Source organism: Salmo salar, chromosome 11, assembly GCF_965601325.2.
Source record: "Salmo salar chromosome 11, fSalSal1, whole genome shotgun sequence".
In the NCBI taxonomy this organism is placed as follows: Eukaryota; Metazoa; Chordata; class Actinopteri; order Salmoniformes; family Salmonidae; genus Salmo; species Salmo salar.
This window is the reverse complement of record NC_138301.1, coordinates 114,174,157-114,192,028: the sequence shown is the minus strand read 5'-3', so window position 1 is coordinate 114,192,028 and position 17,872 is coordinate 114,174,157. Positions and strand designations below refer to the sequence as shown.

The 17,872-nt window shown below is 47.4% G+C and overlaps 1 protein-coding gene across 2 annotated transcripts in view; it reads right to left on the bottom strand.

The window, feature by feature from the left end:
- The window catches only part of coro6 (coronin 6), a 68,970-nt gene that overhangs the window by 37,118 nt on the left and 13,980 nt on the right, over nucleotides 1-17,872 (bottom strand). For both annotated transcript variants that reach the window (XM_045690171.2, XM_045690172.2), the window contains exon 3: nucleotides 2,561-2,683. In XM_045690171.2, the coding sequence (XP_045546127.1) occupies nucleotides 2,561-2,683 (123 nt within the window). The remainder of the gene's footprint in view (nucleotides 1-2,560; nucleotides 2,684-17,872) is intronic.

Genomic DNA, 17,872 nt, shown 5'->3' with positions numbered 1-17,872 from the left:
GAACATTTGAACATCTTGGCCATGTGCTGTTATAATCTCCACCCGGCACAGCCAGAAGAGGACTGGCCACCCCTCATAGCCTGGTTCCTCTCTAGGTTTCTTCCTAGGTTCTGGCCTTTCTAGGGAGTTTTTCCTAGCCACCGTGCTTCTACACCTGCATTACTTGCTGTTTGGGGTTTTAGGCTGGGTTTCTGTACAGCACTTTGAGATATTAGCTGATGTAAGAAGGGCTATATAAATAAATGTGATTTTGACTTGATTTGAACACTGCAAATATTGACTCTTTGCATCAACTTGACACAATACAATGTTATAGCTACAGGGGGACACATAATAATGTTACACCTACATGGTGACACAATTCAATGTTACACCTACAGGGGGACACATAATAACGTTACAACTACATGGTGACACAATACAATGTTACACCTACAGGGGGACACAATAACGTTACAACTACACAGGGACACAGTACAATGTTATACCTACAGGGGGACACATAATAATGTTACACCTACAGGGGGACACATAATAATGTTACACCTACATGGTGACACAATACAATGTTACACCTACAGGGGGACACATAATAATGTTACACCTACAGGGGGACACAATACAATGTTACACCTACAGGGAGACACATAAAATTCTCAACATTAAATGTGCTACTCCAACCCCCCCCCCCCCCCCCCCCCCACCACCAATGTTCTCTCTGTGTGTGTGTGTGTGTGTGTGTGTGTGTGTGTGTGTGTGTGTGTGTGTGTGTGTGTGTGTGTGTGTGTGTGTGTGCGTGTGTTTTCAAACACAAACACACACTCTCTCCCCCCTTCACACACACATAATCACACTCTAATGATAGCCAAGTTAGCTGGCCCAGTAAGCCAAGTCTTTTTGTCTGTGAAATCCAAAGGATGACATTACAGCTAAGGCCTTCTTCTCTGGTCACAATGCCAAGCCTGGACAGCTGTTATCTATCTATATATCCTATATATCCTATATATCCTATATCTATATATCCTATATATATCTATCCTATATCTATCTATCTATCTATCCTATATCTATCTATCTATCTATCTATCTATCTATCTATCTATCTATCTATCTATCTATCTATCTATCTATCTATCTATCTATCTATCTATCTATCTATCTATCTATCTATCTATCTATCTATATATATATATCCTATATCTATCTATCTATCTATCTATCTATCTATCTATCTATCTATCTATCTATCTATCTATCTATCTATCTATCTATCTATCTATCTATCTATCTATCTATCTATCTATCTATCTATCTATATATCCTATATCTATATATCCTATATCTATATATCCTATATCTATCTATCTATCTATCTATCTATCTATCTATCTATCTATCTATCTATCTATCTATCTATCTATCTGTCTGTCTGTCTGTCTGTCTGTCTGTCTGTCTGTCTGTCTGTCTGTCTGTCTGTCTGTCTGTCTGTCTGTCTGTCTGTCTGTCTGTCTGTCTGTCTGTCTGTCTGTCTGTCTGTCTGTCTGTCTGTCTGTCTGTCTGTCACCATGATCTATCCCATTTCCAGAACACACAAGGCATCAGTGTAGTAACACGTGTCATCATAAACAGCCAGTACTGTACATCATTAGTTCACACAAGCAGCCGCTTCAAGACAGAACCTCTGGTTTGAATCTTACTGACTGTATCATCATATGATATCTACTCCTTTAGCTTGATTTCACTATAATATATACTATATGTGTTCTTTAGCACAAAATCCCTTGTTTGCATCAACACGTTCCTTATTTGATAAAACCAGAATGCAATAAAACACACACACACACACACACACACACTTGTCCTTGTGCTGCCCTTGTGATGCAAGGTCTTGGTGGACTGTAGCACTAGGAGGTCTGATAAACTACATTCCTTGCACACACACACACACACACACACACACACACACACACACACACACACACACACACACACACACACACACACACACACACACACACACACACACACACACACACACACACACACACACACAGCTTTGATATCTCATCCCTGCTCATCCTGAGAGGCTCTGTCATCTGATTGGTGGATGAGGCAGAGGGGTATTCAGGGGAGCTGTGTTAACACATGTTTATAAATACCAACCAGCCGTTACCCCAACAACCCAACCCAACCCCCCCCCCCCCCCCCCGCCCAAGACCACCCACACCCCACCCCTCCGCAGGCAGCACCCCTTCCCTCCACCTAACACGCCGTCCCCGTAACACCACCCACCTTTCTATTCTCCCATACACGCCAAGCCTGAGTCCTCAGCGCTTGTTATAAGTGAGGGTTTTAGGCAGGACACCGAGGCTAACATCCCACACTACAGTACTATAGTACTCCTCATGGGATCATTACTGACCACCGAGTCAGGACCTTTGGTTAAACAGCTCATTAGATGAACAGCAGTCCAGGGCCAGTTCTTAAAAAAACACTGACAGTTCATACATTATAATGTTTCCCTATGATATAACACACACACACAGGCTGCCAGCCTTACCATGGCTGTGGTGTCCTCTGAGCAGGATGCCAGGATGTTGTCGTTGTGAGGGCACCAGTCGATGTCCAGGACAGGCCCAGTATGGCCAGTCACCAAAGGGTGGTTCTTATCCAGACGACCCATCTACATCACATAGAGCAGGACAGACAGGCAGACAGCATCACATTACACTGCAATATACACAGTGTACACTCTAGTTAGAAAAACTCTACATTTTAGCAACAGCAATACAAATGTAGAAGTTATGCCCCACATCTTAGAAGATAGCTATATAATAATGATGTGGTTCCTAAGATGTTAAACATCTGATAATCTGCACAGCGGGACTGACAATAAAGACTCAATTCAAACCATAATTACACAATGCATCATACATCATTTCACATACTACACTTCTTTACTTTAGCCATGCCTGAAACACACACCAGGAACATGCGCAGTACTGACCAATGATGTCACTTCCTGTGCTATTTCACCACTTCCTGTTCCGTTAATGTGAACAACGTGTCTCTCAACCCCGTCACACATATACCCACGCACGTATACACACACACACACATACATACACACATCCTACCCTCCTGAAGTGTGTATTTATAGAGGTCTGATGAGGTGTTGAAAGGGGAGTTTTTCTTTTGGCTCGGACCCTGTGCAGGATGGATGGAGAGTAGCACAGATATATATAGACTGACTATCCAGCCCTCTAATGTACAGTGGGGTCTGAAATGATTGGCACCCTTGATAAAGACTAGCAAAACAAACTGTATAAAATAATACAGATACTGAGTTATATTGTATCCTCCACAAAATGGGGAAATTATATTATTTTATACCAATACCATTTCCCAGAGAAAGATATTTTGTTTAACAAGTAATCATTTCGACGCCAAACCCACCACTGGTGTGCGTGGCCAAAGGGCTCTATTTTCATGTCATCTGACCAAAGCACTGGTTCCAATCCAAGTCCCAACGCCGTTTAGGAAACTCCAGGCGGTTACGTTGTTTGGATGACATGGAAATAGAGCTCTTTGACCAGTGTTGAGTTTAACGTCGACATGAGCAGAAAATAACCTCAAACCTACTGTAAAATATGTTGGTGGATCTTTGATGTTATGGTCAAGGACATCACAAACTTTACCCAGTACCAGGACATTTTAGCCAAAAACCTGGTGGTCTCTGCCAGGAGGCTGGAACTAGGCCACAAGTGGTTCTTCCAGCAAAACAATAACCACAAGCACACATCAAAATCTACAAAGAAATGGTTCATTGGACACAAAATCCGCATTTTGTAATGGCCATCTCAGTCTCTGGACTTGAAACCTATTGAAAACCTATGGTTTGAAGTGAAGAGTGTAGAACAGAAGTGCAGATGAAGGATATCAAGGATCTGGAAGGATTCTGTATGGAGGAATGGTCTACGATCCCTCCCAATGGGTTCTCCAACTCACAAAACATTTTAAGAAAAAGCTCAGTGCCTTTATTCTCATAAGATGATGTGTTGAAAGGTATTGAAAACAGCGGTGTCAATCATTTTGACACCTACCATTAAACTAAATAAAAAAATTCTACTTGTTGAACAAAATCTCTTTCTCTGAGCAATTCTATTAGTATAAAATAATATAATAAAACATTTTTTAAATAGCATACAATGTAGCTCAGTATTTGTATTTATTAAATAGTCATTTTTGCTCATCTTTATTAAGTGTATCAGACTCCACAGTATAACCATCTCTCTCCCTCTCTCCCACTCCTCTTCCCTCTGTCTGTCCAGCCCTGTAATATACAGTATAACCATGTCTCTCTCTCCCTCTCTCCCACTCCTCTTCCCTCTGTCTGTCCAGCCCTGTAATATACAGTATAACCATGTCTCTCTCTCCCTCTCTCCCACTCCTCTTCCCTCTGTCTGTCCAGTCCTGTAATATACAGTATAACCATGTCTCTCCCTCTCTCCCACTCCTCTTCCCTCTGTCTGTCCAGCCCTGTAATATACAGTATAACCATGTCTCTCTCTCCCTCTCTCCCACTCCTCTTCCCTCTGTCTGTCCAGCCCTGTAATATACAGTATAACCATGTCTCTCTCTCCCTCTCTCCCACTCCTCTTCCCTCTCTCTGTCCAGCCCTGTAATATACAGTATAACCATGTCTCTCTCCCTCTCTCTCACTCCTCTTCCCTCTGTCTGTCCAGTCCTGTAATATACAGTATAACCATGTCTCTCTCTCCCTCTCTCCCACTCCTCTTCCCTCTGTCTGTCCAGTCCTGTAATATACAGTATAACCATGTCTCCCTCTCCCTCTCTCCCACTCCTCTTCCCTCTGTCTGTCCAGCTCTGTAATATACAGTATAACCATGTCTCTCTCTCCCTCTCTCCCACTCCTCTTCCCTCTGTCTGTCCAGTCCTGTAATATACAGTATAACCATGTCTCTCTCTCCCTCTCTCCCACTCCTCTTCCCTCTGTCTGTCCAGTCCTGTAATATACAGTATAACCATGTCTCTCTCTCCCTCTCTCCCACTCCTCTTCCCTCTGTCTGTCCAGCCCTGTAATATACAGTATAACCATGTCTCTCTCTCCCTCTCTCCCACTCCTCTTCCCTCTGTCTGTCCAGTCCTGTAATATACAGTATAACCATGTCTCTCTCTCCCTCTCTCCCACTCCTCTTCCCTCTGTCTGTCCAGTCCTGTAATATACAGTATAACCATGTCTCTCTCTCTCTCCCACTCCTCTTCCCTCTGTCTGTCCAGCCCTGTAATATACAGTATAACCATGTCTCTCTCTCCCTCTCTCCCACTCCTCTTCCCTCTGTCTGTCCAGTCCTGTAATATACAGTATAACCATGTCTCTCTCTCCCTCTCTCCCACTCCTCTTCCCTCTGTCTGTCCAGCCCTGTAATATACAGTATAACCATGTCTCTCTCTCCCTCTCTCCCACTCCTCTTCCCTCTGTCTGTCCAGTCCTGTAATATACAGTATAACCATGTCTCTCTCTCTCTCTCCCACTCCTCTTCCCTCTGTCTGTCCAGTCCTGTAATATACAGTATAACCATGTCTCTCTCTCCCTCTCTCCCACTCCTCTTCCCTCTGTCTGTCCAGCCCTGTAATATACAGTATAACCATGTCTCTCTCTCCCTCTCTCCCACTCCTCTTCCCTCTGTCTGTCCAGCTCTGTAATATACAGTATAACCATGTCTCTCTCTCCCTCTCCTCTTCCCTCTGTCTGTCCAGCCCTGTAATATACAGTATAACCATGTCTCTCTCTCCCTCTCTCCCACTCCTCTTCCCTCTGTCTGTCCAGCCCTGTAATATACAGTATAACCATGTCTCTCCCTCTCTCCCACTCCTCTTCCCTCTGTCTGTCCAGCCCTGTAATATACAGTATAACCATGTTTCTCTCTCCCTCTCTCCCACTCCTCTTCCCTCTGTCTGTCCAGTCCTGTAATATACAGTATAACCATGTCTCTCTCTCCCTCTCTCCCACTCCTCTTCCCTCTGTCTGTCCAGCCCTGTAATATACAGTATAACCATGTCTCTCTCTCCCTCTCCTCTTCCCTCTGTCTGTCCAGCCCTGTAATATACAGTATAACCATGTCTCTCTCCCTCTCTCCCACTCCTCTTCCCTCTGTCTGTCCAGCCCTGTAATATACAGTATAACCATGTCTCTCTCTCCCTCTCTCCCACTCCTCTTCCCTCTGTCTGTCCAGCCCTGTAATATACAGTATAACCATGTCTCTCTCCCTCTCTCTCACTCCTCTTCCCTCTGTCTGTCCAGCCCTGTAATATACAGTATAACCATGTCTCTCTCTCCCTCTCTCCCACTCCTCTTCCCTCGGTCTGTCCAGCCCTGTAATATACAGTATAACCATGTCTCTCTCTCCCTCTCTCCCACTCCTCTTCCCTCTGTCTGTCCAGCCCTGTAATATACAGTATAACCATGTCTCTCTCTCCCTCTCTCCCACTCCTCTTCCCTCTGTCTGTCCAGCCCTGTAATATACAGTATAACCATGTCTCTCTCTCCCTCTCTCCCACTCCTCTTCCCTCTCTCTGTCCAGCCCTGTAATATACAGTATAACCATGTCTCCCTCTCTCCCACTCCTCTTCCCTCTGTCTGTCCAGCCCTGTAATATACAGTATAACCATGTCTCTCTCTCCCTCTCTCCCACTCCTCTTCCCTCTGTCTGTCCAGCCCTGTAATATACAGTATAACCATGTCTCTCCCTCTCTCCCACTCCTCTTCCCTCTGTCTGTCCAGCCCTGTAATATACAGTATAACCATGTCTCTCTCTCCCTCTCTCCCACTCCTCTTCCCTCTGTCTGTCCAGCCCTGTAATATACAGTATAACCATGTCTCTCTCTCCCTCTCTCCCACTCCTCTTCCCTCTGTCTGTCCAGCCCTGTAATATACAGTATAACCATGTCTCTCTCTCCCTCTCTCCCACTCCTCTTCCCTCTGTCTGTCCAGCCCTGTAATATACAGTATAACCATGTCTCTCTCTCCCTCTCTCCCACTCCTCTTCCCTCTGTCTGTCCAGCTCTGTAATATACAGTATAACCATGTCTCTCTCTCCCTCTCTCCCACTCCTCTTCCCTCTGTCTGTCCAGTCCTGTAATATACAGTATAACCATGTCTCTCTCTCTCTCTCCCACTCCTCTTCCCTCTGTCTGTCCAGTCCTGTAATATACAGTATAACCATGTCTCTCTCTCCCTCTCTCCCACTCCTCTTCCCTCTGTCTGTCCAGTCCTGTAATATACAGTATAACCATGTCTCCCTCTCTCCCACTCCTCTTCCCTCTGTCTGTCCAGCCCTGTAATATACAGTATAACCATGTCTCCCTCTCTCCCACTCCTCTTCCCTCTGTCTGTCCAGCCCTGTAATATACAGTATAACCATGTCTCTCTCTCCCTCTCTCCCACTCCTCTTCCCTCTGTCTGTCCAGCCCTGTAATATACAGTATAACCATGTCTCTCTCTCCCTCTCTCCCTCTCTCCCACTCCTCTTCCCTCTGTCTGTCCAGCCCTGTAATATACAATATAACCATGTCTCTCTCTCCCTCTCTCCCACTCCTCTTCCCTCTGTCTGTCCAGCCCTGTAATATACAGTATAACCATGTCTCTCTCTCCCTCTCTCCCTCTCTCCCTCTCCTCTTCCCTCTGTCTGTCCAGTCCTGTAATATACAATATAACCATGTCTCTCTCTCCCTCTCTCCCACTCCTCTTCCCTCTGTCTGTCCAGCCCTGTAATATACAGTATAACCATGTCTCTCTCCCTCTCTCCCACTCCACTTCCCTCTGTCTGTCCAGCCCTGTAATATACAATATAACCATGTCTCTCTCTCCCTCTCTCCCACTCCTCTTCCCTCTGTCTGTCCAGCCCTGTAATATACAGTATAACCATGTCTCTCTCTCTCTCCCACTCCTCTTCCCTCTGTCTGTCCAGCCCTGTAATATACAGTATAACCATGTCTCTCTCCCTCTCTCCCACTCCTCTTCCCTCTGTCTGTCCAGCCCTGTAATATACAGTATAACCATGTCTCTCTCTCCCTCTCTCCCACTCCTCTTCCCTCTGTCTGTCCAGCCCTGTAATATACAGTATAACCATGTCTCTCTCTCCCTCTCTCCCACTCCTCTTCCCTCTGTCTGTCCAGCCCTGTAATATACAGTATAACCATGTCTCTCTCCCTCTCTCCCACTCCACTTCCCTCTGTCTGTCCAGTCCTGTAATATACAGTATAACCATGTCTCTCTCTCCCTCTCTCCCACTCCTCTTCCCTCTGTCTGTCCAGCCCTGTAATATACAGTATAACCATGTCTCTCTCTCCCTCTCTCCCACTCCTCTTCCCTCTGTCTGTCCAGCCCTGTAATATACAGTATAAGCATGTCTCTCTCTCCCTCTCTCCCACTCCTCTTCCCTCTGTCTGTCCAGCCCTGTAATATACAGTATAACCATGTCTCTCTCTCCCTCTCTCCCACTCCTCTTCCCTCTGTCTGTCCAGTCCTGTAATATACAGTATAACCATGTCTCTCTCTCCCTCTCCTCTTCCCTCTGTCTGTCCAGCCCTGTAATATACAGTATAACCATGTCTCTCCCTCTCTCCCACTCCTCTTCCCTCTGTCTGTCCAGCCCTGTAATATACAGTATAACCATGTCTCTCTCTCTCTCTCCCACTCCACTTCCCTCTGTCTGTCCAGCCCTGTAATATACAGTATAACCATGTCTCTCCCTCTCTCCCACTCCTCTTCCCTCTGTCTGTCCAGCCCTGTAATATACAGTATAACCATGTCTCTCTCTCTCTCTCCCACTCCACTTCCCTCTGTCTGTCCAGCCCTGTAATATACAGTATAACCATGTCTCTCTCTCCCTCTCTCCCACTCCTCTTCCCTCTGTCTGTCCAGCCCTGTAATATACAGTATAACCATGTCTCTCTCTCCCTCTCTCCCACTCCTCTTCCCTCTGTCTGTCCAGTCCTGTAATATACAGTATAACCATGTCTCTCTCTCCCTCTCCTCTTCCCTCTGTCTGTCCAGCCCTGTAATATACAGTATAACCATGTCTCTCTCTCCCTCTCTCCCACTCCTCTTCCCTCTGTCTGTCCAGCCCTGTAATATACAGTATAACCATGTCTCTCTCTCCCTCTCTCCCACTCCTCTTCCCTCTGTCTGTCCAGCCCTGTAATATACAGTATAACCATGTCTCTCTCTCCCTCTCTCCCACTCCTCTTCCCTCTGTCTGTCCAGCCCTGTAATATACAGTATAACCATGTCTCTCTCTCCCTCTCTCCCACTCCTCTTCCCTCTGTCTGTCCAGCCCTGTAATATACAGTATAACCATGTCTCTCTCTCCCTCTCTCCCACTCCTCTTCCCTCTGTCTGTCCAGCCCTGTAATATACAGTATAACCATGTCTCTCTCTCCCTCTCTCCCACTCCTCTTCCCTCTGTCTGTCCAGCCCTGTAATATACAGTATAACCATGTCTCTCTCTCCCTCTCTCCCACTCCTCTTCCCTCTGTCTGTCCAGCCCTGTAATATACAGTATAACCATGTCTCTCTCCCTCTCTCTCACTCCTCTTCACTCTCTCTGTCCAGCCCTGTAATATACAGTATAACCATGTCTCTCTCCCTCTCTCTCACTCCTCTTCCCTCTGTCTGTCCAGCCCTGTAATATACAGTATAACCATGTCTCTCTCTCCCTCTCTCCCACTCCTCTTCCCTCTGTCTGTCCAGCCCTGTAATATACAGTATAACCATGTCTCTCTCTCTCTCCCACTCCTCTTCCCTCTGTCTGTCCAGCTCTGTAATATACAGTATAACCATGTCTCTCTCTCCCTCTCTCCCACTCCTCTTCCCTCTGTCTGTCCAGCCCTGTAATATACAGTATAACCATGTCTCTCTCTCTCTCTCCCACTCCTCTTCACTCTCTCTGTCCAGCCCTGTAATATACAGTATAACCATGTCTCTCTCTCCCTCTCTCCCACTCCTCTTCCCTCTGTCTGTCCAGCTCTGTAATATACAGTATAACCATGTCTCTCTCTCCCTCTCTCCCACTCCTCTTCACTCTCTCTGTCCAGCCCTGTAATATACAGTATAACCATGTCTCTCTCTCTCTCTCTCCCACTCCTCTTCACTCTCTCTGTCCAGCCCTGTAATATACAGTATAACCATGTCTCTCTCTCTCTCCCACTCCTCTTCCCTCTGTCTGTCCAGCCCTGTAATATACAGTATAACCATGTCTCTCTCCCTCTCTCCCACTCCTCTTCCCTCTGTCTGTCCAGCCCTGTAATATACAGTATAACCATGTCTCTCTCTCCCTCTCTCCCACTCCTCTTCCCTCTGTCTGTCCAGCCCTGTAATATACAGTATAACCATGTCTCTCTCTCCCTCTCTCCCACTCCTCTTCCCTCTGTCTGTCCAGCCCTGTAATATACAGTATAACCATGTCTCTCCCTCTCTCTCCACTCCTCTTCCCTCTGTCTGTCCAGCCCTGTAATATACAGTATAACCATGTCTCTCTCTCCCTCTCTCCCACTCCTCTTCACTCTCTCTGTCCAGCCCTGTAATATACAGTATAACCATGTCTCTCTCTCTCTCCCACTCCTCTTCCCTCGGTCTGTCCAGCCCTGTAATATACAGTATAACCATGTCTCTCCCTCTCTCCCACTCCTCTTCCCTCTGTCTGTCCAGCCCTGTAATATACAGTATAACCATGTCTCTCTCTCTCTCCCACTCCTCTTCCCTCTGTCTGTCCAGCCCTGTAATATACAGTATAACCATGTCTCTCTCTCCCTCTCTCCCACTCCTCTTCCCTCTGTCTGTCCAGTCCTGTAATATACAGTATAACCATGTCTCTCTCTCCCTCTCTCCCACTCCTCTTCCCTCTGTCTGTCCAGCCCTGTAATATACAGTATAACCATGTCTCTCTCTCCCTCTCTCCCACTCCTCTTCCCTCTGTCTGTCCAGTCCTGTAATATACAGTATAACCATGTCTCTCTCTCTCTCCCACTCCTCTTCCCTCTGTCTGTCCAGCCCTGTAATATACAGTATAACCATGTCTCTCTCTCCCTCTCTCCCACTCCTCTTCCCTCTGTCTGTCCAGTCCTGTAATATACAGTATAACCATGTCTCTCTCTCCCTCTCTCCCACTCCTCTTCCCTCTGTCTGTCCAGCCCTGTAATATACAGTATAACCATGTCTCTCTCTCTCTCCCTCTCTCTCACTCCTCTTCCCTCTGTCTGTCCAGTCCTGTAATATACAGTATAACCATGTCTCTCTCTCCCTCTCTCCCACTCCTCTTCCCTCTGTCTGTCCAGCCCTGTAATATACAGTATAACCATGTCTCTCTCTCCCTCTCTCCCTCTCCTCTTCCCTCTGTTTGTCCAGCCCTGTAATATACAGTATAACCATGTCTCTCTCCCTCTCTCCCACTCCTCTTCCCTCTGTCTGTCCAGTCCTGTAATATACAGTATAACCATGTCTCTCTCTCCCTCTCTCCCACTCCTCTTCCCTCTGTCTGTCCAGCCCTGTAATATACAGTATAACCATGTCTCTCTCTCTCTCCCACTCCTCTTCCCTCTGTCTGTCCAGCCCTGTAATATACAGTATAACCATGTCTCTCTCTCCCTCTCTCCCACTCCTCTTCCCTCTGTCTGTCCAGCCCTGTAATATACAGTATAACCATGTCTCTCTCTCCCTCTCTCCCACTCCTCTTCCCTCTCTCTGTCCAGCCCTGTAATATACAGTATAACCATGTCTCTCTCTCCCTCTCTCCCACTCCTCTTCCCTCTGTCTGTCCAGCTCTGTAATATACAGTATAACCATGTCTCTCTCTCCCTCTCTCCCACTCCTCTTCCCTCTGTCTGTCCAGCTCTGTAATATACAATATAACCATGTCTCTCTCTCCCTCTCTCCCACTCCACTTCCCTCTGTCTGTCCAGCCCTGTAATATACAGTATAACCATGTCTCTCTCTCTCTCTCTCCCACTCCACTTCCCTCTGTCTGTCCAGCCCTGTAATATACAGTATAACCATGTCTCTCTCTCCCTCTCTCCCACTCCTCTTCCCTCTGTCTGTCCAGCCCTGTAATATACAGTATAACCATGTCTCTCTCTCTCTCCCACTCCTCTTCCCTCTGTCTGTCCAGCCCTGTAATATACAGTATAACCATGTCTCTCTCTCCCTCTCTCCCACTCCTCTTCCCTCTGTCTGTCCAGCCCTGTAATATACAGTATAACCATGTCTCTCTCTCCCTCTCTCCCACTCCTCTTCCCTCTGTCTGTCCAGCCCTGTAATATACAGTATAACCATGTCTCTCTCTCCCTCTCTCCCACTCCTCTTCCCTCTGTCTGTCCAGCCCTGTAATATACAGTATAACCATGTCTCTCTCTCCCTCTCTCCCACTCCTCTTCCCTCTGTCTGTCCAGCCCTGTAATATACAGTATAACCATGTCTCTCTCTCTCTCCCTCTCTCTCACTCCTCTTCCCTCTGTCTGTCCAGTCCTGTAATATACAGTATAACCATGTCTCTCTCCCTCTCTCCCACTCCTCTTCCCTCTGTCTGTCCAGCCCTGTAATATACAGTATAACCATGTCTCTCTCTCTCTCCCACTCCTCTTCCCTCTGTCTGTCCAGCCCTGTAATATACAGTATAACCATGTCTCTCTCTCCCTCTCTCCCACTCCTCTTCCCTCGGTCTGTCCAGCCCTGTAATATACAGTATAACCATGTCTCTCCCTCTCTCCCACTCCTCTTCCCTCTGTCTGTCCAGCCCTGTAATATACAGTATAACCATGTCTCTCTCTCCCTCTCTCCCACTCCTCTTCCCTCTGTCTGTCCAGCCCTGTAATATACAGTATAACCATGTCTCTCTCTCCCTCTCTCCCACTCCTCTTCCCTCTGTCTGTCCAGCTCTGTAATATACAGTATAACCATCTCTCTCTCCCTCTTCCCTCGGTCTGTCCAGCCCTGTAATATACAGTATAACCATGTCTCTCTCTCCCTCTCTCCCACTCCTCTTCCCTCTGTCTGTCCAGCCCTGTAATATACAGTATAACCATGTCTCTCTCTCCCTCTCTCCCACTCCTCTTCCCTCTGTCTGTCCAGCCCTGTAATATACAGTATAACCATGTCTCTCTCTCCCTCTCTCCCACTCCTCTTCCCTCTGTCTGTCCAGCTCTGTAATATACAGTATAACCATGTCTCTCTCTCCCTCTCTCCCACTCCTCTTCCCTCTGTCTGTCCAGCCCTGTAATATACAGTATAACCATGTCTCCCTCTCTCCCACTCCTCTTCCCTCTGTCTGTCCAGTCCTGTAATATACAGTATAACCATGTCTCTCCCTCCCTCTCTCCCACTCCTCTTCCCTCTGTCTGTCCAGCCCTGTAATATACAGTATAACCATGTCTCTCTCTCCCTCTCTCCCACTCCTCTTCCCTCTGTCTGTCCAGCTCTGTAATATACAGTATAACCATGTCTCTCCCTCTCTCCCACTCCTCTTCCCTCTGTCTGTCCAGCCCTGTAATATACAGTATAACCATGTCTCTCTCTCCCTCTCTCCCACTCCTCTTCCCTCTGTCTGTCCAGTCCTGTAATATACAGTATAACCATGTCTCTCTCTCTCTCTCTCTCTCCCACTCCTCTTCCCTCTGTCTGTCCAGCCCTGTAATATACAGTATAACCATGTCTCTCTCTCCCTCTCTCCCACTCCTTTTCCCTCTGTCTGTCCAGTCCTGTAATATACAGTATAACCATGTCTCTCTCTCTCCCTCTCTCCCACTCCTCTTCCCTCTGTCTGTCCAGCCCTGTAATATACAGTATAACCATGTCTCTCTCTCCCTCTCTCCCACTCCTCTTCCCTCTGTCTGTCCAGCCCTGTAATATACAGTATAACCATGTCTCTCTCTCTCTCTCTCCCACTCCTCTTCCCTCTGTCTGTCCAGCCCTGTAATATACAGTATAACCATGTCTCTCTCTCCTCTCCCACTCCTCTTCCCTCTGTCTGTCCAGCCCTGTAATATACAGTATAACCATGTCTCTCTCTCCCTCTCTCCCACTCCTCTTCCCTCTGTCTGTCCAGCCCTGTAATATACAGTATAACCATGTCTCTCTCTCCCTCTCTCCCACTCCTCTTCCCTCTGTCTGTCCAGCCCTGTAATATACAGTATAACCATGTCTCTCTCTCTCTCCCACTCCTCTTCCCTCTGTCTGTCCAGCCCTGTAATATACAGTATAACCATGTCTCTCTCTCCCTCTCTCCCACTCCTCTTCCCTCTGTCTGTCCAGCCCTGTAATATACAGTATAACCATGTCTCTCTCTCCCTCTCTCCCACTCCTCTTCCCTCTGTCTGTCCAGCTCTGTAATATACAGTATAACCATGTCTCTCTCTCCCTCTCTCCCACTCCTCTTCCCTCTGTCTGTCCAGTCCTGTAATATACAGTATAACCATGTCTCTCTCTCCCTCTCTCCCACTCCTCTTCCCTCTGTCTGTCCAGTCCTGTAATATACAGTATAACCATGTCTCTCTCTCCCTCTCTCCCACTCCTCTTCCCTCTGTCTGTCCAGTCCTGTAATATACAGTATAACCATGTCTCTCTCTCCCTCTCTCCCACTCCTCTTCCCTCGGTCTGTCCAGTCCTGTAATATACAGTATAACCATGTCTCTCTCTCCCTCTCTCCCACTCCTCTTCCCTCTGTCTGTCCAGCCCTGTAATATACAGTATAACCATGTCTCTCTCTCCCTCTCTCCCACTCCTCTTCCCTCTGTCTGTCCAGCCCTGTAATATACAGTATAACCATGTCTCTCTCTCCCTCTCTCCCACTCCTCTTCCCTCTGTCTGTCCAGCCCTGTAATATACAGTATAACCATGTCTCTCTCTCCCTCTCTCCCACTCCTCTTCCCTCTGTCTGTCCAGTCCTGTAATATACAGTATAACCATGTCTCTCTCTCCCTCTCTCCCACTCCTCTTCCCTCGGTCTGTCCAGCCCTGTAATATACAATATAACCATGTCTCTCTCTCCCTCTCTCCCACTCCTCTTCCCTCTGTCTGTCCAGCCCTGTAATATACAGTATAACCATGTCTCTCCCTCTCTCTCACTCCTCTTCCCTCTGTCTGTCCAGTCCTGTAATATACAGTATAACCATGTCTCTCCCTCTCTCCCACTCCTCTTCCCTCTGTCTGTCCAGCCCTGTAATATACAGTATAACCATGTCTCTCTCTCCCTCTCTCCCACTCCTCTTCCCTCTGTCTGTCCAGCCCTGTAATATACAGTATAACCATGTCTCTCTCTCCCTCTCTCCCACTCCTCTTCCCTCTGTCTGTCCAGCCCTGTAATATACAGTATAACCATGTCTCTCTCTCCCTCCCTCTCTCCCACTCCTCTTCCCTCTGTCTGTCCAGCCCTGTAATATACAGTATAACCATGTCTCTCTCCCTCTCTCCCACTCCTCTTCCCTCTGTCTGTCCAGCCCTGTAATATACAGTATAACCATGTCTCTCTCTCCCTCTCTCCCACTCCTCTTCCCTCTGTCTGTCCAGCCCTGTAATATACAGTATAACCATGTCTCTCTCTCCCTCTCTCCCACTCCTCTTCCCTCTGTCTGTCCAGCCCTGTAATATACAATATAACCATGTCTCTCTCTCTCTCTCTCCCACTCCTCTTCCCTCTGTCTGTCCAGCCCTGTAATATACAGTATAACCATGTCTCTCTCCCTCTCTCCCACTCCTCTTCCCTCTGTCTGTCCAGCCCTGTAATATACAGTATAAGCATGTCTCTCTCTCCCTCTCTCCCACTCCTCTTCCCTCTGTCTGTCCAGTCCTGTAATATACAGTATAACCATGTCTCTCTCTCCCTCTCTCCCACTCCTCTTCCCTCTGTCTGTCCAGCCCTGTAATATACAGTATAACCATGTCTCTCTCTCCCTCTCTCCCACTCCTCTTCCCTCTGTCTGTCCAGCCCTGTAATATACAGTATAACCATGTCTCTCTCCCTCTCTCCCACTCCTCTTCCCTCTGTCTGTCCAGTCCTGTAATATACAGTATAACCATGTCTCTCTCTCCCTCTCTCTCACTCCTCTTCCCTCTCTTTGTCCAGCCCTGTAATATACAGTATAACCATGTCTCTCTCTCCCTCTCTCCCACTCCTCTTCCCTCTGTCTGTCCAGCCCTGTAATATACAGTATAACCATGTCTCTCTCTCTCTCTCCCACTCCTCTTCCCTCTGTTTGTCCAGTCCTGTAATATACAGTATAACCATGTCTCTCTCTCCCTCTCTCCCACTCCTCTTCCCTCTGTCTGTCCAGCCCTGTAATATACAGTATAACCATGTCTCTCTCTCCCTCTCTCCCACTCCTCTTCCCTCTGTCTGTCCAGCCCTGTAATATACAATATAACCATGTCTCTCTCTCTCTCTCTCCCACTCCTCTTCACTCTCTCTGTCCAGCCCTGTAATATACAGTATAACCATCTCTCTCCCTCTCTCTCTCCCACTCCTCTTCCCTCTGTCTGTCCAGCCCTGTAATATACAGTATAACCATGTCTCCCTCTCTCCCACTCCTCTTCCCTCTGTCTGTCCAGCCCTGTAATATACAGTATAACCATGTCTCTCTCTCCCTCTCTCCCACTCCTCTTCCCTCTGTCTGTCCAGCCCTGTAATATACAATATAACCATGTCTCTCTCTCTCCCTCTCTCCCACTCCTCTTCCCTCTGTCTGTCCAGCCCTGTAATATACAGTATAACCATGTCTCTCTCTCTCCCTCTCTCCCACTCCTCTTCCCTCTGTCTGTCCAGCCCTGTAATATACAGTATAACCATGTCTCTCTCTCTCCCTCTCTCCCACTCCTCTTCCCTCTGTCTGTCCAGCCCTGTAATATACAGTATAACCATGTCTCTCTCTCTCTCCCACTCCTCTTCCCTCTGTCTGTCCAGCCCTGTAATATACAGTATAACCATGTCTCTCTCTCCCTCTCTCCCACTCCTCTTCCCTCTGTCTGTCCAGCCCTGTAATATACAATATAACCATGTCTCTCTCTCTCTCTCTCCCACTCCTCTTCACTCTCTCTGTCCAGCCCTGTAATATACAGTATAACCATGTCTCTCTCTCCCTCCTCCTCTTCCCTCTGTCTGTCCAGCCCTGTAATATACAGTATAACCATGTCTCTCTCCCTCTCTCTCACTCCTCTTCCCTCTCTTTGTCCAGCCCTGTAATATACAGTATAACCATGTCTCTCTCTCCCTCTCTCCCACTCCTCTTCCCTCTGTCTGTCCAGCCCTGTAATATACAGTATAACCATGTCTCTCTCTCCCTCTCTCCCACTCCTCTTCCCTCTGTCTGTCCAGTCCTGTAATATACAGTATAACCATGTCTCTCTCTCCCTCTCTCCCACTCCTCTTCCCTCTGTCTGTCCAGCCCTGTAATATACAGTATAACCATGTCTCTCTCTCCCTCTCCCCTCTCTCCCACTCCTCTTCCCTCTGTCTGTCCAGCCCTGTAATATACAATATAACCATGTCTCTCTCTCCCTCTCTCCCACTCCTCTTCCCTCTGTCTGTCCAGCCCTGTAATATACAGTATAACCATGTCTCTCTCTCCCTCTCTCCCACTCCTCTTCCCTCTGTCTGTCCAGCCCTGTAATATACAGTATAACCATGTCTCTCTCTCCCTCTCTCCCACTCCTCTTCCCTCTGTCTGTCCAGCCCTGTAATATACAGTATAACCATGTCTCTCTCCCCTCTCTCCCACTCCTCTTCCCTCTGTCTGTCCAGTCCTGTAATATACAGTATAACCATGTCTCTCTCTCTCTCCCACTCCTCTTCCCTCTGTCTGTCCA